General features: G+C 40.3%; 1 protein-coding gene across 1 annotated transcript in view; it reads right to left on the bottom strand.

Moving 5' to 3' along the window:
• Positions 1-387: 387 nt before the first annotated feature.
• LOC111237494 (contactin-associated protein-like 4) overlaps positions 388-22,859 on the bottom strand; it is a 119,616-nt gene continuing 97,144 nt past the window's right edge. The window contains exons 17-24 of the mRNA XM_022766650.1: positions 22,494-22,712; positions 17,298-17,537; positions 14,224-14,448; positions 10,978-11,111; positions 9,614-9,701; positions 4,858-5,073; positions 3,981-4,052; positions 388-677 (exon numbers count right to left, since the gene is read on the bottom strand). Coding sequence (XP_022622371.1) covers positions 481-677; positions 3,981-4,052; positions 4,858-5,073; positions 9,614-9,701; positions 10,978-11,111; positions 14,224-14,448; positions 17,298-17,537; positions 22,494-22,712 — 1,391 coding nt within the window. The 3' untranslated portion in view covers positions 388-480. The remainder of the gene's footprint in view (positions 678-3,980; positions 4,053-4,857; positions 5,074-9,613; positions 9,702-10,977; positions 11,112-14,223; positions 14,449-17,297; positions 17,538-22,493; positions 22,713-22,859) is intronic.

The raw sequence follows: 22,859 nt of genomic DNA, 5'->3' as shown, positions 1-22,859 counted from the left end.
CATGTTTTCACACATATGGCTCTGACATCTCAGATTTCACGGGAGGTTCATCATCCTTGTAGAAAAAAAGTTGCTGCTTATAAATCAAGTCCAAGAGTCCAATTTAACAGGAGCAAAGTTGTGTTTTGATCATCACATCTATTCTGCATTTTTCCTTCTAATAAATTATTTGCAACATTTCAATATGACAGAGAAATATAGTGTTGTAGGCAGACAAATCGACATTTACATTTTTAAATATTTACATCCTCAAAACAAGAGTATTGACGACTCAAAGTCCACTTAAAATACACTTTTAACACTTTTGCCAGTTTGTGCAAAGTGGACAATATGTACAAACAGAAGGGAATAAATAAAATTCATGGATTGTTCTGTTTCTGACTTCTGTTGATGCTCTGGTACCAGCGGCTGAAGGGCTCTGTGGTGTCTCTAAGTCATCCCGCTCTGTCCTGTCAGGTCAATGGGAGGTCAGGGTTCCTGCTAAATGAAATACTCCTTTTGGTTTTCACTGGGGGCGCTCTGAGAGTCCGCCTGGCTGCTGAAGGGGAACTCGTGGCTGTCTTCAGGCTGCGCTGCTTTGACCTCTTGGTTTCGATACGTCTCTTTTCTGCTGCAGATGAATCTGGCCATGATCGCCAATGCTGACACAGTGACAAAGATCACCACGGCGATCACACCTGAAAAACACAGAAATGCACAAAAACACTTTTGCTTCAAAATCACATGTATGGACATAAGTAACCAGGTTATTGGCAGCTTTCTGCAGGAATCTGATTTCTACATACACATATTTTTTTGCCAAGAATTACATAGATGTGGAGGGATACCATTCTCACGTCCATGTGTCAAAGGTAACCTGTGGGGAGACCTCTAGTAGGGCCCTACAGCAGTTTTTAATAAGTAGGTCACTGTTTTCTTCATCTTGTGCACACACACAAGGATGCATGTGCAATCTTTAGAATGGTTTAAAACTCCTCTGACTGTCAGGTGGCTGATGTGCCAAGACATGCAGCAATGTGTTAGAAAAGGCAGAGAAGAAGAAAAACTGCCATCAAGTAAACATGGCCATAAACAATGCAGATTTTCTAACTATTAAGAAAAAATGTTTTATACAGAAGGACACACATTCAACACGTTTGTAGGACCTCAAGGAAGGATACACACAATGTGAGTTTGGTGACGGACAATCAATTTAAATATAACATTTGTCTGTTGACAAGAAAACTTTGCAAGAAAACCTCAGAGGCACCTAGGTATTGAGCTAAGTAAGTACTTTATTTCTATAGCACCTCTCAAGGGCAAAGACATCACTAAGCGCTACACATAGAGATAAATAATAAAAAAACAGTATAAATAGAAAAATTACACAAAGGCAAGCCTAAGAGAAGATCTCGAGCTGCTTTTTAAAAGGTTTCCACAGTGTCCAAGGATCTTAAATCCCATGGCAGACAGTTCCAAGGTTTAGCAACCACAACCTCAAAACAGCAATCTGTTTTAAAAAAACCCTCTAGGAACAACCAGCACACTCTGATCAGAAGACAGTAGGGACCTGCTGCTAACAAAGGGCTGCAGTATAGATGTAATGTAGGAAGAAGCTGGACCTCTATATGTGATCACAACGACTCAGAATCTGATGGAGAGTAAGTGAAGAGCAACTTGAATCAGTGTCACGGGAGACCTTTTGGAGGATCTGGTCAAGAGTTCAGCAGCAGCATTTTGGATATCTTGTAAACGATCCAGGGATGTTTTGCTTAGGCACATCAAAAGGGAGTTGAAATAGTTAAGACAGGACAATATAAAAGCGTGGATTAACATTTCCATCTCCAATTGAAACACAATAGGTCTGAGCTTTACAATGTTTCTCAGATGGAAAGAAACATGAGCGAAGCAGACACTCAACATGTTGGTCCAGAGTCAGAGTTTGGTCCATAGTGACACCCAGATTTCTTATGGATGATTTGACTGACTAGCTACGCCATCCATTATTTTAGGGATAACACTAGAAGGGGCAGAACATAAGAGCTCAGTTTTTTCAGCATTTAGCTTCAAGAAATTAGCAGCCATCCAGTCTTTTATAGCATTATGGCAGACTATATGGGTGTGTTTTGAGGTTTGAATGAGATATATAATTGAATATCATCTGCATAACAGTGAGAGGAGATAATTTACAGCCCTATTAACTATCCAAGGGGAAACATAAAAAGGCAAACAGAATAGGTCTGAGGACTGAACCTTGGGGCTCCCCACAATACAGAATTTCAGATGAGGAGGCGAAACTACCAACAGAAAATGCAAAAATCCTATCAGATGGGTAGGAGGAGAACCTCTGCAAATCTGACCCAGAGATATCCACCCACTGCTCAAGCCTATCAACCAAGATATAGTGGTCTAGAGTCAAAACTCTAAGAAGAGCTGTTTCTGTTGAGTGCAAGTGGCAGAAGCCATGACTGAAACTTAAAAATATTATGTCCATCTATTGCAGTGGTGAGCTGCTTAGCAACCACTTTTTCTAAAATTTGAGCTACAAAGGACAGCTTGGAGATGGGCCTGTAATTTAAGTGTAGAGACAGATCAAAATTTGATGTAGTTGAACAACAGCTTGTTTCCATTGATCAGGGAAAAAGCCAAATAACAGAGTTGTTGATTATGGAGTGCCATAGGAGTAAGTTATCCTCGCTTACCACGAAGACGACGCAAGATGAGACAATCTGGCTCTCTACAAAGAAAAAAAAAAAACTAACACCTCTAAATCTCACAAATTCACATGTTGTGGCACACAGGAATGTAAATTTGTTCATTTAGAAGAGTTACGTGCTTGAACTGTTCATTAACCAGGCCCTGAATATCGAATTATGCCTTTAAACTTCATGTCAACAGGGAGCTTGTTGAGCTAGATTTCTGCAGGAGATGGCAGCTTGGCCATGTGTGATTGGCCTGGCAGTGTTTAAAAATGGACCCATTTGCAACAGAGACACTACAGGGGACAGTGTCGCTGTGGCAACAGTGTCAAGGGATGAAGAAAAGATCATTACTCATAACTGTGGTCCCTTGACAATATATTTAAATCAAAACTCAAACTGGAGAAACCTGAGTGAATGAAACAGCTATAATAAAAAAAATCTTCAATATCAACCATGCAGCTATAATTACATCAACTTTGTACCAACTAAACACATACTGTACCATATGCCAACATCTATGTTTAAATGTTTGATAACACAATATAAACCATTTACCATTCAAGGACAGCAGGTAACTTCAGTCCTTTGATTGGTAAAACTTACAGATTAGACCCTGTGTAATTAAGTTTTCTGTGACTGTTGAAGGATACTTTAAAAAAGAAAAGTCATTTACATGTAAAAGACAAAGTTGGAAGATTAAATCGGACTATTTCTGTCCTCTATTGTGTGTTAATTAATGGATCCAGAAGCACAGTCTTCACGTTGCAGCTCAGCATTGATATCTGCATGTGTATTGTTCTGGGACAGTGTGGCTTTTGTCACTCTCCACCCTCCAGACGTTTTCATCTTCATCTAAAATAGCACTACAAACACTACACACTACAAACTGTCAAAAGTACTACAATAACTGATACACTTTGTCTATAAACAAAGTCAAGTACTTTGACCCAAGCTGCTGGTTTTATTTAGAGGAGCTAATTAAATACTGCTTGCTTCAGTTTAATTCTGCATTAGTGGTTTTCAAAATGGAAAAACAAGACTAAAAGGTTTTCATGTGTTGTGTGAATTCAGACCAAGTTAAGCCACTACTTCTCACTGTTTTTTCCTTAGCCTCAAAGATCAAAACTTTACTTTCCTCGCTTTTCTATCCTCACCAATCGAACATATTTCTTTAGATTATTTCCTGTTTAATATCAGACTGCTGTTACACCTGATATTTAACTACATCTTCCCAAACAAAGTTTTGAGTCTGATATTTTAATGAATTGTTCTCGTTTCTGCTGAGATGTATTGCATTACCTCCGATTAGAGCTGAGTCACTCCTCATGGCGTTGACTAAAGGTTGACCTGGATCCACTGAACCAGGTTGTTCTGTAGAGAGAAGGAAAAAAAAGCAAGAAAGGAGTCAAATGAAGACAAATAAAGATACAGAGGAGGTAGAAAGTAGAGCAAAGATGACAGAGAGAGAGAGAGAACAAAAAAGAAGAAGAGAAGTTAGAAAAATCAAGAATAAAAAAAAGGAAAAGATGAGGTAAAGGATTGTAAGGGCAGATAAGGAGAAAGGTAAAGTCAGTGTGAGAACCATCAGTCAGCACAGACAGGGCTTGTTGAAAGCCTCAGCGAAGCCTTAAAAGGAATTCACTCGACTTGTCTGACTAATCTCATCTTTCGTAGTGCCATCACTCTTTCTGCTTACTGAGAGGGATGGTTAATGAGCCCATAAAAAAGTCTAATGAACAGCCCTAAGAATAATATTAAAGGCATAACACATAGGTTCCCACACTGGGAGAAGAGTGGGGTGGTTTTTTAAAGACATACCAGGCATTCAGAAACTATGTGAATTATACAATGACAATCAGGGGGGCCAACTTTTTCTCCAGGGTCAAAGGGCACATGCTTCATTGAACTGAAGTGTTGGGCACACGTGTATTTTAATATTGTTCAATTACCCAACAGGTAAAACTCCTGAATTCCTGAGAGAAAACAAAGAAGGTGCCTGTTATAAAAACTAATGTTTAAGGTAAAACACACCAAATGAAATTGGTGTGGTGGTTCAGTTCAAACCCTGCTTCAGACACCTTCACTTTTGCAAATGGATTGAAAGGATTTTAGCATAAGGCTGCAACATGACAATACGTGACAAGTGAAGGGGTCTGAAGGAGTCTGCTCCTCGTACCTGATAAGGAGTGTGTGGTTTCTGCTGCGTAGGGCTTGGCTGGAGAGGAGGACCCACAGCTCGACTGGACCAATGGGCCGGTGACAGTGACGGGGCTGTCAGAGTGCAGCAGAGCAGCTTTCAGAGGACTGATGGAGTTGAAGCGAACAGCTGACAGGCAGCCGGTGAACCCGAGAGAGGCCAGCCCAGATAGCTCTGCATCCAGCTCATCAGACTCTGAACACAGACACAGAGAGAGAAGACAGATTTGTTATCAGTGAGATCCACCTGCACATCTAGTGGTTCATCTGAATGAATATTACTTTCATCTTGATGAGACCACGGTGTGATGATAAGTAGCACCCATCTAGGTTGTACTTCCCTGTGTAGTGGTTTTCATTGTTAGCAGCAGAGCCTGACATTCCTGTGTGGGATTCAAATGATCTTAAATTACAGCAATCATGTACACATCCACTAAACCTCAGTGGTATAGATGATGGATCCAAAAAAATCAATAAAACAGCAATCCAGAGAGTACGCTCACACTGGAATCACAGCTCCCATTAATTTTTATTAGTGACATTTTCGACCAACTACAGGTCTTCCTCAGGCAAATACCCTTGAGACCCAAATGGGTCACAGGAAACGATGCAGGTATTTAATCCAGCATACTTGTTTGTAATGATTTTTTATCTCAGGGTTTCCTCCTCACTCAGAAGGTGCAGCCACAGTGATGCTGCACACCAACTCCTCAGCATTATAATGTACTTTTCTCTGCACTGCTGTAGTGAGGAAAACTATGTGCACCACGTGAAGAGGGAAATCAGATTTCAATTATTATTGGCTGACTTCTTTATTATTCTTTATTTAAAATTATTGGCTGCACTGTAAACAGATGCACTAGGTATAGCTGCATCTCCGGTGGACCATGAATATCCAGAGTAAAGTTAAATAGGTTTGGCTGCTAGGTTTCAAGAGACCTAGCGGTCTCACGTGTGGAGTATGTAATGTACTCACAACATCACTGTTTGTGACAGTAGGTACTAAATAAAATCTTCAGTAGCGATAAATGTCAGAGTAAACTATAATGATTCCTGCAGTACAGTTTGATTACAGAGCACATCATTTCCAGTCATCTAAGTTATTACCAGAGAAACAACTTTTCAGCACATAAATGGGACACTGCAGAGTGGCCTGGCTGCATAGGGCTGTTTATCAGCTGTGTATATGATCAGGCTTTGATTGAGCTTTAAATTGCATGTGATCCTCCAGGCAGCAGGAAATAATTTGACTTTGAATTATATATCTCTTGACATGTGTGTCGCCTATAGATTAGTGTGGAAGATGGGGGGGCAAATGACTGAGATGGGAGAAAAACCTAATAACACAGCAGATTTACGTTACAGCTGGAGCATTAGATTATCTGGTGGTGCATTAGATTACCATATTATTTCTTTTTGTGAGTGTATATATATTGAGTACACTCACATTTTTCTAGCCCTACCTTTCACTTTTAGAATGAATTAAAGCACATGTAGGCGCGGGAGTTTGTTTCTGAGGTATTGTAATGAAAAATAAATTTCATTCATCCAATGTGCATGTGAATATATTAAGTCAACAGTGGTTAGTGTTGGATATTTTACTTAATCGAAAGTAGCAATGACATGATTTAGAAATACTTCTACTACTACATGCACTCAAACTATTACTTGAGTTAAAGTGCAGAAGTATTAGCATCAACATATACTTATATCACTGGAAATAAAAATAATCATTATGCTGAAAGGTCCATTTCAGAATAGTGTATATTATAGTATTGGATTATAATTACTGATGCATTAATGTGTACATCCCTTTGCTGTTGCAGTTGGTAAAGGTTGGGCCTAATATGTATTTCTTTATATACGCCTGGGTAGCTCGTGAATCTACCCATTGTGAATCTAAAAAATAAATGTTGTGGTGTACAATATAAAGTAGAAGAGTCTAAAATACTAAAGTAAAGTAACACTACATCAAAAAGTATTTGTCTAAATTAATTAGGTACTTCCCACCAATGGTAGACAAACATGTCCCCTTGTTAATAAAGTAATATCCAAGAGACAAAAAGGTATAGACAAAACAAAAGCCAGAAATCTGGGAGTTACCGACTAAAATTAGGGATATGAGATCCTAGAATGTGGAGAGCCTCTTTAAATAAAGATTCATGACAAAATACAACAAGTAAACGAAAAGAATATGGTTTGATGTGGTAACATTTCTGATATTCTTCCTTATAAAAAATGAATCACCAGTGTTACTGAGTGTTAAAAGTGGCGAGTCTGTGACTTCACTAAGAAGGGTTTGGATGTTTGCGCGAGCAGTCAAACTGACAGCACGGGCCTCTTCATCCATGAACTGAAGATTACCGTCCACCTCCACCCTCCTGCTGCCCTAAACCTCCACCTCTTTGTATATCTCCATCTCTCTCCCCCTCCATCCCTCGCTCTCTATCACACTCTGCCTGTCTCTTTCTGCAAGCATCTCAGTCTCTCCATTCTTTTCTGGTCCATTAGTTAGGCTGATGGATGACAGGGCTGGCAGGGAGTGACAGGATATCAACTATCTTGCTGCCTCTGTGATACTGATATGACTGTCTGAGTCCTCTGGCTCAGCAGAGGGAAGGTTAGTTCACATATTAACACAGCCTGGGTCATCAACAAAAAAAACAAAAAAAAAAACAGCAAGGAGCTAAACCCAAAAACGGGGCAAGTATCAGCTTATATCTGTTTCTTACATGTGCACCATGCGCTGGCTTGAGTAAAGCATTAAACCCATTCAATTCCTCATGGTCAAAACTTGCTGTCAGGAGTAACTGTAAATAATCTAGCAGCTATAAACCTAAAATACATTTGTGAGTGCACTTTTTAAACCATTCATCCTCTCAGCCCAGGGTTTGGATATTCAATAGTTTCAACAGATTCTAGTCCAATCCAGTTTTTCTGATTTGGGTCTTATTGACACTTACAGTAGTTAGCAATTCTTTGTATAGCATTAAAGCCAGAAAATAAACCAAATACTATAAGCTGAGGACAAAAACATCTTCATTTCGAGTAGATTCAGGCTGCCATAAACAGCAACTTGGTGTTTTTGAGTGTGTGTTAAATGACAGAGCGCTTGTGATTCTTCTGCGTTTCTGTCACAGAACTACAGATTCATGAGAGGCTTATATGGCCACCTGCTTTGTATCTGTATGTATGAACGAACCGTTACTGTGTCGTTGCCTGATGTTTGCGTACTTTCTCTAGTTGGCCATTTTCTGAGAGTCAAGCTGTATCTATATTATATTGTTAAGGGGTTACAGTGTAGCTTTGGAGCCCATGCATATAGCCACCACAGCTACAGCATAGCTGACATTCACCTAGTCAAAAATTATATTACATGTCGGGGCCATTATATGATTAGTTAGTTTGGGCTGTTTCCAATGGCAGAGGAGAGTGTCGATCATGATGACCATGTTAAGCTAGTTGAAAAAAGTTAAAAACCCTCTCACCACGATCATCGCTCTGAGTAACAGTGACTTGCAGAATGTAAAGAATGACAACAGTCTCCTATTCAACAATAAGATGAGGCAAAATACAAGTTACCTGAATGTAACTCCAGTTCTATAAGTGCATCTGTAGCCCATTGTCGCTCTATATCGCTACATCTTGAATTGCAGAGGTGATTTCAATAGGTGAAATCTGACTCTGGACTATAAATCAAAGCCTACACAGTAGTTATCTATAGTGAAATTGCTGTTAACCCCTTGCATCAAGTATAAATCCAGCTTTAGGTTCGGGGATAATGAATTATACAGTGACAATAACTCATAAAGAAATGGGATTTATTATTAACAAATCCCCAGTTCTTATAAATTTCAAATATTTTTTAATTGAGAATCTCTTTTGATATCCAACCCTCTCACAGCCCCACATGTTTATAGCAGCTTTCCTCTCAATTTGTCTCAGAGGGTGCTCTCCAGATGTAGCAGAGGAAAGCTCAGTCACCACAACTCTTCCCCTTCAAAAGAAACCCCGGGGTCGAAATGAGTGTCAAGAGTCCTGTGAAATACAGTGTCCTGTCATGCAGATAAAGTTTGAACTGTACCGTCTGACTTCCTGGTTTAGTTTGACCCCACCCTCAGCAGCTCGGACTCATTGGTTGTTATGCTGAATCACAGGGTGCTGACTTCAATCTTCTAAGTAATTTGTTCTTTTCAATCCCTCCTCATTACCATACAAAGTGAAGGACCTTTTCTGAAGTTATTACCATTGCAGCTGTCTAAAGACCCGCTCAGCGAGACACACATAAAGACTGTATTACTCACCGCTTCGATAACACAGATAAAAGTTCAGAAGCATTTACTGCATTTGCTGAACTTCTGCATTAGAGAAAAAACAATGCCATTTACACTGAGGCTTTACCCTCCCGCACCGCTCTGAAATGCAACTAATGCCACATAACTGAGACTTAAGTGGGTGACTCCATCTTTAGTCATTCCTGAGGTTGTTCTTATTTTGTATCTTCCTAGTAAAGTGCACTCCCTGTGACTATTTGAATATGGATGTCAACTTGTTTTTAAAAGTGCCACAGCTGTTGGGAAGACTGCAGCTTTCCCTCTGGTCCACCTAAAATGATGAACAGAAAAGAGCAGAAAGCTCCAGAACAGCTTTATGTCACATGAGGCCAAACATCTCATCGCTGTTATTCAAATGAGTCCGTCTAAGTGGTGTCTGCCCTAGGAGAGAGCCTCACTTACCCTGCACTCTGCCCAGGATGAGAGACTTGATGTTGTTGAATTCCACATCAGATGTCAGGTTGAAGTCCTCTCTAGCATTCTGGTCAATCTGAAAGACAGTACAAGTCACGTCTGTGGAAGTAAAAGCTCAGCAAGTAGAAAGCAAAGACTGATAACTGTGACAAACTCTTGAGTTCTTCATTGTTCAGTGTTTAAACGAGGGCTGCTCGGTGAAGGAAACTTCAACACATGGCTGCAGAAAATTGAGCAATTAAACATGAAAAGCCAGCCGGAGGCTTGACCTCAAGTCTGCAATACATGTTTAATAGGATTCAGCCCTAAAGCTGGAAACCAACAGACCCGTGAGGATGCTGTGGTTCACAGTGGCCGAGTGGAGAAGCCTAAGTAGAGCAGGTCTGAGGTGGTAAATGCTCCAGAGAGAGAGAGGCACTCTTTATAATAAAACAGAGGGTGTGGCATGTTGCTTGCAAACACAGATCTGAGCTTTGGTGAATCATTCATCAATAAGAGATCTATTGATGTTGATCAACCTGAGACTGAAATGGAGCCGTAGAAAACAGAGAAACAGAAAGTAGCCTCAACATGAATTTTTCTGTGTGGTCGGAGCCGTTTGGTGCCCTCAGTCAGACATCCACTTTTTTATTCAATACGATAATAATTTGATGAATATGATGATGAAGAATCAAAGGAGGTAAGCAACTTAGGAATAATCTTAGATTCACAACTTAATCAGCCACTACATACCCACTGAGGCACCACTTATTTATGCACTCTATGGTTTCCTCTCATTGTTCATGTTGTACGGCAGTATGGGCTCAGGCATCACCATCTACAGTCACACACGTCACATCATTATTCAGTTAGGCTCTGAAAATAATGGACCGAAATCCTGCCCACTGGCTTCACTGTCACATCCTGAAAAGATACAATCTACTGAGCTCTGAGAGCTTCATTCATTTCTGTTTTCTCAAATCAGTCTTCAAATGTATCAGCAGTGTAGCCCTTGAGCCTTTCCAGATATATCCAAAGACAAGACAGTAACAGTAACTAGGAGCACAGTGAATGGCAACTGTAAAACACCACATTGTAGATCTAAATTTGGCTTTTCATTTCAGGATGCAGATCATCAATTATCATCCTCTCTCAAGTATCAGGTATTTAGTGGAGTGTGAGCAGAGGCTTGACAGTGTAATATGTACAGTTGACATCATTGTGACAGACCTTTAAAGTGGTAAATTGATTAGAAAAGATTTCTTCCTAATCTTTGGTTCACAGTTTCTGTGTACAAAAACGGCCCAGCTTGTGGCGATTTGTGTGACACAGTTCTTTGTTGTGTGTGTGTGTGTGTATGTGTGTGTGTTTACCTGCACAGAGACAGTGTCTGCCAGTCTCCTGATGGCCACTGTGTGCAGGCGTCCATCAGCCAAGTTCATAACTCTGCTGCCCAACACCTCCACGTCTCTGCTGCTGTGCAACTTGTACCTCAGCTCCAGCTCATCTTTGCAAACACAACAAAACGAAACAGAACAAGCATGAACTCAGGTGTTCATTCAGAATCAAGTTGCGAACCTGAAAGTCTTTTCTTTGTTACTAAAGCAGCCTTGTAGATACTTGACGTTCTATTACTTTACATATTAGATTATACTTATTACAGTAGAGTAGATTAGAGCTTTACTTGTCCCTGAGGACCAATTTGGCTCATAGACACTGATGAAGAATATAAAGATGATGAGATATTTAAAAAATCTAATACAACCTGTTGCTAAAAAGTGAAATTAAGTGTACAACTGTAAGCACAAGCATGCAATATTTCCTTTTATATATCTAAAATAAATTTTGGAAATGATTTAATGGGTTTGGATTACATAAATACTGTTTCTGTTACCACAAATAAAGAAAAGCCCATGCAAAGAACAGTAAAAATGCAAAATATCAATCTGAGCTAACTTTAAATGATGCGACTTGATACGGAGACCCAAGAAAACATATAATTAGTCTTTAGTTTAAGCCATTTTACTCAAATCTCCACATGCTTGGCTCACATTTAAGGACATATTTGGTATTCACATGTATTCACTCTTTCAAAGAAAGAACATTTCATCCAGATATGTGAATATTCCAAGATACCAGCAGCTGAATTAATAAGCTACAAACTGATTAATACTGTGAGGATTAATACTTTATCTCTATGTTTAACACTTCAAGATATAAAATTAATTTCCCAGTCTTTTACAGTGTTAAACTTAATAAAGAGCCACGACTGAGATAATTTGAATGCTTGGAGATGTCTGCAGATTTTAAAGATTAGCATAAATGATAGGAAATTATCTTGCTTAAAAAAAAAAATAAAAACCTCAGACACATAATACTTAATGCCCTTTCTATTTTTTTCTAATTATGGCTCTTTTTTCCCCAAAATACACGCTAATAGGGAGCAATTCCATTACCAAAAGAGCACATGTTGATAATAAAAGCAGTGGTGGAGAGGGCACAGGGTGTGTCAGTCTCTCAGCGAGATACTCAGATACTGATGTTTCTCAGTGTGCAGCAGCTGAGGCTTCTGTTACTGCAGCAGCAGAAGACAGAAACATGAGAAAAGCCATTTTTTGGAGCCTCCAAGTGAAACCTCTCTCTGGGATTTAATTAGATACTTCAGCAAGAGTGCAGATGCCTGATGATGACTTGATCAGCTATTCAAAACCTGCCATCCCTCAGCTCTCTCTGAGTAATTAAAAAAGCTTTGTCTAACAGCAGAATTTATAAGTATATCTCTCCTAATGGCTGATAGAGTACCTCTAACCAGGTTTTAGGTTTGCTAATTTTTGCCATCATGATGACAGATTTTGTTCAAAATTACAAAAAAAAAAAAAAAATCTCCTGTCACACCTGAACTCCAGTATACGCTAGTTAAAAATAACATGTAATTCAGTTACAGTTACAAGCCACAGACAGTGGATAACAGCAAATCCTATTATGTAGTGCAGGAGTGCTGGAATTGCTTTTCCTGCCAAGTGGAGCTATGTAAAGCTCTACAGTGAAGCGAGTGATGAAAATTTGAACACAATAAATAATCACAATGACAAGAACGCTGCTAAAAAGAATTATCATTTAAAGGGGACCTATTATGCTCATTTCCTGCTTTAGATCTTTTATTCTGGGATTCCCCTAGAGTAGCTTTGCATGATTCACAATTCAAGAGAAACCCCTTATTTATCTAAAGCTGCCTGTTATACAGCCCATTGGCTGAGCCTCTGACTGAAACAAGCAATATTAGCTCCAGGCTCTTTAAAGCCCCCCTCCCTAAAAGCACACTATCTTCTGATTGGTCAACTTCCGGAAGCCTGTCGAGAGGGGTGCACTACCTCATCCTCTTACGTAACAATAAATAATTAACATAACTTAAGTAACATAACATCATTAATTGGACATTGTTACACAGAACCATCTGGAAAGGCTTTGTTAGAAACCGTTTGGAAAAGGGCCGGCGCTTTCAAAAAAAATTCTTGGAAGGTGATCCATCTAAGAACCATCAGTCTCATCATCTATCACAGCCTGACTTGACACAATCAGACACAATCCTTCCCATTATTTTTCACTACCAGTGGAGCCACTCGGTAAATCAAACTCTTGCAGAAGAAATACTCTCCAGCAGCGGTTGCTATAGCAGCATCTATGCTAACATCTTTAGGAGGTGCCATTGTTGTTACCAGTCAATTCTCGCTGTCATCACACCTATGAAACCACCATAGCTGCCAGTAGTTCCTACCTAACAGGATGCTGATTGGTCCGAACCACTGAGGTTCAGCCACTAGCAAATAGTTTGTAGACTGGCAGGATAGAGTCTCACTTCCATCTGCCTTCTTAAGGTTACACAATCTGCCAATGGCCCTGTTAATAGGTGTATGTGTGGTGAATGCTCTAAAATGCCGACTGAAGTGGAAAAGTCTGCTGACAGGAATTACCAAAGGTAGTGTTCTGCTGTTGCCAAACGACTGTATAGTAAACCGGTAATTTGTATTCTGGAGTAAATTAACATTAATAACAGTACATTAACCCTGAACTCCGTGGGCGAGTTGTGCCTGGAGCTTTGCCTGGAGCTTTGCCTGGAGCTCTGCCTGGAGTGGATGACGTCAGCTCGTCGTGAAAGAAAATGTTGGAAATCTAGTCTTCAGAGCAGAATGATGCCTGAGCTTTTATCTCACAGGGATTTTTTTTAAATTTTTTTATATATATATATAAATTTGTCTCATTATTTAAAACTTTGGACACGTTTAATATGGACATCCGAGACTGTCACATTATACATATGACAGAAAATATGGAAAAGCATAATTGGTCCCCTTCAACAGTAACTGGTCCAAACATTTTCTTTGATCCTGACATTGTGCATAACAATTGGAGAAGGAGTCAGCAGAGGATGACTGATTAAAGAGGTAGGAAGAGAGGAGAGGAGAGGATAGGAGAGGAGAAGAGAGCTGAACAGAACTTAATGCAGGAAGGATGAGATAAGAGGAGCGGCTGCCAAAAGAAATTTGGACTATTTGGTCAAACAAAACAAATGAAAGAATATAAATGAATAAAAGAAGTAAAATCCATTTGCATTTGCTCACCGTGGTTGTTGATAAGCAGAGCCAGGTATTCCCTGTAGAAAGAGCTGACGTAGAGCAGTAGAGCAGGACTCTGAAGAGTCTTGAAGCTCAGCGAGATGTTTTCTCCTCTCAGGGTCATATCAGAGTAGATGGACGAAGGCCAGGCACTGCTGTTCCTGCTCAGTTCATACGGCTCCTTGAGGGTGTAGGCAATGGATACTGTCGACTTAAAGCTGGCCGATACCTCTGAAAGTTAAAGGAAGGTGTCAGTGGTGGAGCCGACTAGTTAAACTTGTCTCCTATACAATACGTTCCACTCCTGTCAGCCAAGAATGTGAGGCTGCAGAAGGCACAGGCCCACCAAAACTGTACAGTTAAAGACTGGGAAAACGTAGCCGGCTCTGATGAATCTGGAATTCTACTGATGGTTGAGTCAGAATTTCGTGTCAACAGCATGAATCCATGGACACCAAGCTGTCTTGTGTCAACAGGCCAGCCTGGTGGTTGTTGTGGTGCAATGGTGTGGCGAATGTTTTCTTTTCACACTTTGGGCCCATTAACACCAGTCAATCACCATTTGAATGCAGACTATCTGAATATTGTTACTGACCATGATCAACATCTTCTAGCTACTTCCAGCATCACAATGTAGCGTTTCACAAAGCTGAAGTGGTACAGTGCTGCGTACAGTGGGCTGCCGTAGAACACCACCTTTGGGATGTGGTAAAAGGGGAGATTCTCAGCATAAATGCAATAACGCCAACACGGAGCAGAATCTCAAAGGAATGTTTCCAGCATCTTGTGGAATCCATGCCACGAAGAGATGAGCCTGTTTTGAGAGCAGAGGGAGGCTCTACCCAGTGTTAGTATGTTCCTAATAAAGTGCTTGGTCAGTGTACAACAAACTACAGTAATGTCTTCAAAACTACTTAATCTGTAGTCAAGGTACTCTTTCACTTCTCTTTATACAATGTCTCATTACTTTGTGGCTTATTTGGCAAATTAACGGTCTTAGAATTTAGCAACAAAGAATAATCTATTTCTACAGCACTGACTGACTTTGACATTATGTTGACTTTTAACACTGGCAAACAAGCTCTCCATGCATCACGTGGTGGACACAATGGCACGGTGGTCTAGAAGAGTCCTTTAAGATAATCCTGATGCTTGACCTTCATGGCAGAATGGGCTCATTGTGACCCACTCAAAATGAGTGTTGAGAGGCCGAGCTGTGCAGACAGTGAACCAGACAGACGGTCAGGGTTAGTCCAGTGTCTGCCGACTGAAGGATTCTCTTCAGAAAACTGTCTGGTCTGTACTCTCTCCACCCTATGAAAGCACCAGGGCATGATGGGTCATAATGATTGTGTTTTGTACAGCTTTAACATGAATCAATTGGTTTACAGATGAATAAACTTGCTGCATTGCAAGTCCTCCTGATGTTGAAGTTCTTATTCTATGTGATAATCTGAAAGAGCTGAGATAAACCTAAAAGTAATGTATAATAGAAACTTTGGGTTAGTAACATTTGACACTAACTCCCTGCTGCAAACAGTGATTGACCAATCATAGCTCAGCAGCTGTAACAATGCACAGCAGGCCTGTCAACCTTTGGATTTCTCTGCATGTTGGTTTTTTTACCCTCTCCAAAAATGAAAAATTGAGCAAAGATTAACTAAAAAAAAAAAGCCATATTCACAAATACTACATCCACACAGATGAGCAGCCCTGCTGTGTGTCCTGGATGCTACTTCAGGCTGTTATTAGCGGCTCTGTGCTGCAGCTGAGTGGTGTCACTTTACATCAAAATTACAAAAACAGTGGAACTAACTAAACATACACTGCAGTACAAGCCAGCTGGGATCTACCAGCTTAAGCCTCTGTGTTTAAGCACGACATAACTTATTATCGTTTTAAGAGTTAGCTGGAATCCTTAAGAAGTCAGCCGGAGACCCCTCAGCACCCCTACTTGCAGCGTCTCTGGACGGGGCTCAGTGAGCTGCCAGTACCTTTTTATCATAATAACATAAAGAAACACCACGGGATGGTGAACCAGATAAAATCGTATAAGAAAAAATCTTAAGAAATTGCCAAAAGTAACAAAGAGACATTTAAGTGACAGGACCTTCACACAGAGCAGCAGTGGGTGTGATGTAGGTATATTATTCCTCTGTGAGTCTGACTAATGCATCACTGCCTGTGACTAGCATATCAAACTGGCAAACAAATCTCTTCGTCTTTCTTTGGAGAGCCTTTGGATGGGAAACACAGACTGCGCTGGCAAAGTAAAATGTAATAAAAAGCAGAATAGGCTGCTGTTCAAATCAAACAGTCACAACACTAATATAACACTGATACCGTGTGAGAGAAATATCACTGTTTAATTCGACAAAAAAACGTGTGTAGGTGTAATATAACATATGATGAAGAGTTCAATATTGAGTGGCAGAAAACACCATGAGGAACCACAGCAGTGTTAAGAAAAAGTGTGTTACTATAATCAGGAAAATACTACTACTTTAAAAACTTTCAGTACTTGTCACCACTCCTCTTTTACATGCTTTGCCCCATGAATGATATCAGGAGCAGTTTTATAGCATACACTTCACTCTGCCTTCTTTAGACCCCAACCTATAATGAGCTTCATGCTGAATTAGCCTCCTCTTCTCTTATGCACAGTAAAATTTAAATTGTCGAGGCAGTTGTCAAAGTGAAAAACTAAATGAGCCCATTTGAAGTTGGAGGACAGACTTCTCATTATTTTTAAGACGTGTCAGACCATGTTTCTCTGAGGTTTTTTTATCCAATGTGTCATTTTGTCAGAAGAGAACAGACATTTACAGATCTGAAATAATGTTATGTTTAACTAGCAATTAAAGTTCATGTTACTAGTTTTTTATGAATGGGACATTGGTTTAGTCACTTTTGTTGTATTATTTAAACATGGACTGTAGTGAAACTGCCATTCAATGACATTAAAATATTACTGCATTCAACATGCTACAACATCACATCTGCTATGTGAGACACAGAGCATCGATGAATCAGTGGCTCTGTGTATATACTGGCAGGAAGTCTTCAGTCTGCGTCTGTACCTTTATGACAGAAGGCTCCAGTGTAGGCAGACTGACCACAGTCGCAAGTGAAACCGTTGTCTTTCTCCACACAGCGACCCTGGTTCTGGCAGAGGGAGCCGTAGCTGCTGCAGTGGCCCGGGCAGCCGGATCGGACCCCGGGGGTGATCTTCGCCCTCTCCTCCAGGTCCAGGGTGACGCCGTTGAGCTGCAGAGAGCGGATGCAGCCGAGAAAGCCTTTCTGTCTGGACGCAGTACCTCCTGTCAACAAAAAACAGATACTGTGTCACATTCAGTGTTGCCAGCTTTGACTGACATAGAGTAGCCCATCCATGTCATATGTTCAAGAGCCTCAACATTACCTACCTTTGTATAGTATAATTGGCCCAAAATTGACAGCAACAATAAGGAAAAATTACTTTCACCCAGTCTTTTACATAACATTAGCATAAACAGTATTCACTCAAGTATACTCATATGCTCATTCATCCATTCATTCATTCAGCATATATGCAACTATGTTCTAATTATTTCAGACCCTGTCCCTCCCAACTGCCTGCCTTTCCTGCAGGTAAAATCACCTGACCTGCTCCACCTCCCCATTTCCTTATTCGCTCCAGTATAAACTGTATACACAGCGGTCCGTTTCCACTTGTTCTTTGCCACATTGTCTTTGTGCCATGTGCCTAGACTCTGCAGCGCTCTGTTCTCTGCCTGCCTGATTGTGTGTCTGACCTTGCCTGTAAGATTTGGACTTTGCCTCAGCCCAACTCTTTGTACTTTGTTTCCCTGCATGGATTTTTGTATCCTTGTGTTTTTTTCTTTTTTTTTTTTTAAAGTTTTCTCTTTACTTTTACACCTGCCACCTGAGTTTTTACTCTTAGGTCCCTTTTCTGAGACCTGTGACAGATGTAACCATTTACAAGGTTTTTCTCAGAAAGCTGACTGAATAATAGTTTGACAAGGAAAAATGCCATTTAGTTTCATTAAACCAAATCAAAACAGGCCATGTGTCACGCCTACTGTTCCAATCTAGGTGTAGGTATATTAATTGGGCAAGAGGCGGAGCCAAGCAGCAACCTCCGGCGCTGAAATATGAAGCCAATGCCAAAGTGCAAAAAACTGCAGTTCCTCAATTGACCACTTGAGTCTGGCTCCAAAAGCAAGTCAATCCCCATAGACTCCCATGTTAAAATGCCCAACTTTACAGCAGAAATAAACATGTTTGCAGCCTGGTACAAAAAACAGATTTGTTTCCCACTTTGTGCCAACTGCATGGTGGGTGAACTTTTATTTAACTCACCGTTTAAATTTTACTGAAGACCTAAAGTTCTGCATAATTGAGGGTGTGCTGTTTTGAGTGACAGGTGGGTGAGCATATGCTTCCCACAAGCCAGCATGCACCAGACTCTTGATTCCACACACGCCCCACATCTTTGCCAATTTTTGGATTAACTGGCGGATTCAGGCACTGCCATGATGGCGATGGTTGGGCAGCCCAATCTGAGCATCAAAAACGCTCTTCAGAAACCTATGATTGACATCATGGAGGCTATGCCCATCTTTATATATAGTCTATGGAAAGAGCTGATGCACTGAAATATATAGTGTGACTTTTCTTTGCGGGTACACTGCCCTAGTACAATGATTAGCCCATGTCATCAATCTACCTCTATCTGCCAAATAAATTCCCATTCAGAGTCTGTATGACTGGAATCTATAGCCTAACCATTTCTGTCTACTCTGCAGTAAACTGGGATTGACAGTCACATGATGCCACTGCAGCCCAACAAGGCCATGTCGGTCTGCAGGGAACTGATACACTGACACTGCCTATATCACTGTGCTGGCTCTTGATTGGCTAACTGGGAGGCTGATTAGCCATCTGGTGTCTGATGTTCATCCAGCTATCGCTACCTCCTTTAACCTGACATTTAACTCTCTAATATAGCAACCTCACACCGCTCACAGAGTTTAGACTTGGCTAAATTACATTTCTCTGCGAGTTCCATGCTGGCGACATCTTATTTTATATCCACACGACGGTTGTTATTGTTTTCCCAGATTGGAATTGGCAGGATATTACTCTCACAGTTTGAGTCTGGAAAAGCTTCAAATGTTCAGCTGGAGCAGCTTTTCAAAGAAATCACCAACCTCTGTGAGACTCTAGTCTCCTTCTGCAGCAAGAGTTATAAAACACACTCAACAACATTAAGAGCACACAGAGCCATTTAAACATTCTGTAAGTGGATGGAAGTTTGAAACAAATGCACAGCAAATGTCTTTTTGAGGATGATTTAACCAGCAAAAGCTAGAATTTTAAGTGTCTATAAAATGCTAGCTATTTCCCCTCAAAAAGGGATCAAAACCTCGGTGCACTTTAGCTGAAAGACCAATGACTCCCGAGGGGCAGAACCTCTGATCAAGACAGAGAAGTAAAGGGCAGGACCTGCCAGAGAAAGAGTCAAAAGAAAACACTGTTTGACAGTGAGAGTTTCAGCCACTTAAACAGCTTTCGATTCTCACTTCATGATGTTAGAATAAAAAAAGGTCTGGTAAAAAGGCTAAATACTTGACTGTTTTAATTACATTATACATCCCCAACTACGAACAGGAATCGAGAATTAGCAGTAGCTATAAACTCTTTGTGCAACACATTAGTTTCATACTCTGTTTTGTCCCCATCAAATTAATAAACTAAACTAACTAAATTAACATAGTGTATCTGATCATTTATTTTCTGATGTGACACAAAGAACTAAGCAAGAGAATAGACACACTCATGTCACCCAAAACAGACACTATAACAATATGATGACTTATTAATATGAATATTATTTTAAGCACAGCTCGTAAAGATGTGTGTCACAACGTGTATGAAAAATTAATTCCCTTCTATGGCAATAAATTAAGTTGCACCAGAATAACTTTGTAATATAAATTCACCCAAGGCAATATTACGGTTTATTAACAATTTTCTAGAGCACACAGATCCTCATTCTCCAAAACAAGAGTGTAGAGACACCCAAACGCATAATGCTTTGCGGTAAATCAAGTCTTTGTCAAACACAAACAGCCTCTCCCACAGCAGTCTATTTCAAAAATCCCATCACATTTCCATTCAAACATATAAATCCCTCTGCATCGCCGGTAAACACCATCCAGGACAGTCCTGCCCATATAAGGAGAGCAACTCATGGTCACTTCTTTCTAGCTGTTGATGGGGGATTATTAGCTCAACACAGCCGTGCAATCAATGTCCACCTCCATCTCTCTGCATCTCTCCAATCTAATCATTATTTGTTGGTTGTGTTTTTTTCTTTTTTTCCCTTCAAAAATGTTTGTTTACAAATGAATGAATGTCCATAATATTTGCAGAAAGATAAAGCCTCATAATACAAGATGGATTTTTATCCCCCTCAAACACAGTTTGACTGATAAGAGCAAGTGGCTGAACAGAATGATCAAAGTCTGAGGAAGACATGAAGATAAGAGTTTCGACTGGTGACGTTGAAAGGAACAAAAAAAGAGTGTGATTGCTGAAAAGTGTGAGGCCTGAGTTCCTTAAAATAAGCATCAAAGTCTGCTCTTTTAGTATCTAATAGTCAGGGAGCTTGAATATGACATTTACCGTGTATCCTAAAAGGTTAGAAAAGTTAACCATGTCACAGTTCAAGTTCAAAATGTGCATATTAACCAGGAAAAATACTGCTTCCAGCCATTTAGTCAAGTAAGTCTTTTTTTAAATGATAGTGCAGGTGATATTCAGTGTTTTTCTTACTGTCAACACACATCCCGTGAAAAACAAATGCGAAACCAGCCAATTATCTTATTCCTCTGTGTCAGAGCTCCATTGTTGCTGCTGCTCTGGGTGACATTCTTCCACTTCCACGAACAAGGCCACTGTAGTTTATTTTGAGTGAATCCCACATACACAAGCCTTTCTAAATATTCACTAAAGCATTGAATGTGTATTGGGTGGCAGGTGAAAATAGTTCCCAAAAAACCACAGTGGTGAGCTATTTTAGGAAATCATTGAGCCTTTTTATAAAATAAAACTTTAGATTTGTGACAAATATTTTAAAATGTACATCTTCAGTGGGAACCAGTGGACTTGGGGCTGAATGCCACAGACTGGGTAGAGATGTCAGAGAGTATGATGGACTAATATTGTTGTGTTGGATTTTTTTTATGGCAATTGTTGACAGCAAAAATCATAGAATATCACCTGTTTTATCCTTAAACTTTGAAGGTACTGAAGTTTATGTGTCATCAGATGAAATGTTTGCATGACCTTCCACTGCTTGTCATAATTATAGCTAAGCATCATCTGATTAAAGATGATTTTAGAGTCCGTTTTTGTGCAAATTAGATCAAAGCCGAAGATTCAGTATGGCTCTGTTAAGATCTTTGCAGGCTACACGCACACGCACAAATACACAAACACTACATAATCCACTATATTACACCATAATACATCGGTATTTAGGAAAGGCAATTATTGTTCAGTATTCAGAAAGTATTGACTCAGCATCTCCTTTTTCCAGTGCAGATCCAAAGTTTCAACCCAGCCAATACCAGCACCACTTGTTAACACTACCCACCACTTTCTAAGCACCTCAGGGCAGCTGGGTTGTAAAAGACCTTGATGATTTCTACTGTTATTAGACATATGCAGCTGCCTGCCACTGGTGGTGAAACTCCAGCAGAAGCCCATCTGAGACTTGTGTGGTGCAGAAGCAAAACTTTTATCTAACAAGAAGAACTGCATGGCAAAACAGGCAGGTTTTATAGCACTTACTGTGCCAATGGAAAAAAAAAAAGTCTGCTGAGGTTTAATTTCTGTGAGCAGCCTACTTCAGGAGGAGTCTGTGATACAAAAAGACTGTAATCTCCTGGCTCCCTCCATTCGTAAAAAATATTTTTCTCAGCAGATCTTTGTGTTTGTGTGCCTGTGGACACATTTGCATGCTTGTTTGTAAGTGTATGTCTAGAATCTGAGATGCGGGCGGATAAGTCATGGCAGCAATTATCAGTAATAGTCAGCTGCTAATGAGGTTAATGTTCAAACAGCACAACTCTCTCAACAGTATGACTAATCCTACTCCCTCAAACTAACCCTGACCAAGACTACTAAGCCTTTAAAATGCTCCTACTTTAACATTTTCAAACCATTTGGAAACACATGCACACAAATTTAACACTCCATGTCCCCACCTATGAATAACTGGCTGTTGAGCTGCAGATGAATGTGTCCATCAGCAGGGGCCTCGTGTGTGGCGGCAGGGAACTCGTCAACACGAAGCGACGCCTCCTTCACGTTTCGCTCAGCTCGCACACTGTGCCACCGGTTGTCGTTCAGAGGGATGATTGTCTCCACTCGCACCTCCAGCGGCCCGTTTCCCACGTCGAAGGAGAAGACGACCTCAGAGGAGGCTGGGGAGGAGGGCGAGAGGTCAGACGATTGAGGAAAATTAGATAAAATAAAGTGAGGAAACACAAAAAAAAGGCTGTTGTACACAGGCTGTGAGTTTGGGTAACTGTCACATGAGTAGAGTGAGTTTGACTTATTCTTGTTGTTTT

Source organism: Seriola dumerili, unplaced genomic scaffold, assembly GCF_002260705.1.
Source record: "Seriola dumerili isolate Sdu_G_001 unplaced genomic scaffold, Sdu_1.0 BDQW01000002.1, whole genome shotgun sequence".
Lineage (NCBI taxonomy): Eukaryota > Metazoa > Chordata > Actinopteri > Carangiformes > Carangidae > Seriola > Seriola dumerili.
The sequence above is the reverse complement of the archived record's forward strand: the minus strand, read 5'-3'. Positions and strand labels throughout refer to the sequence as shown.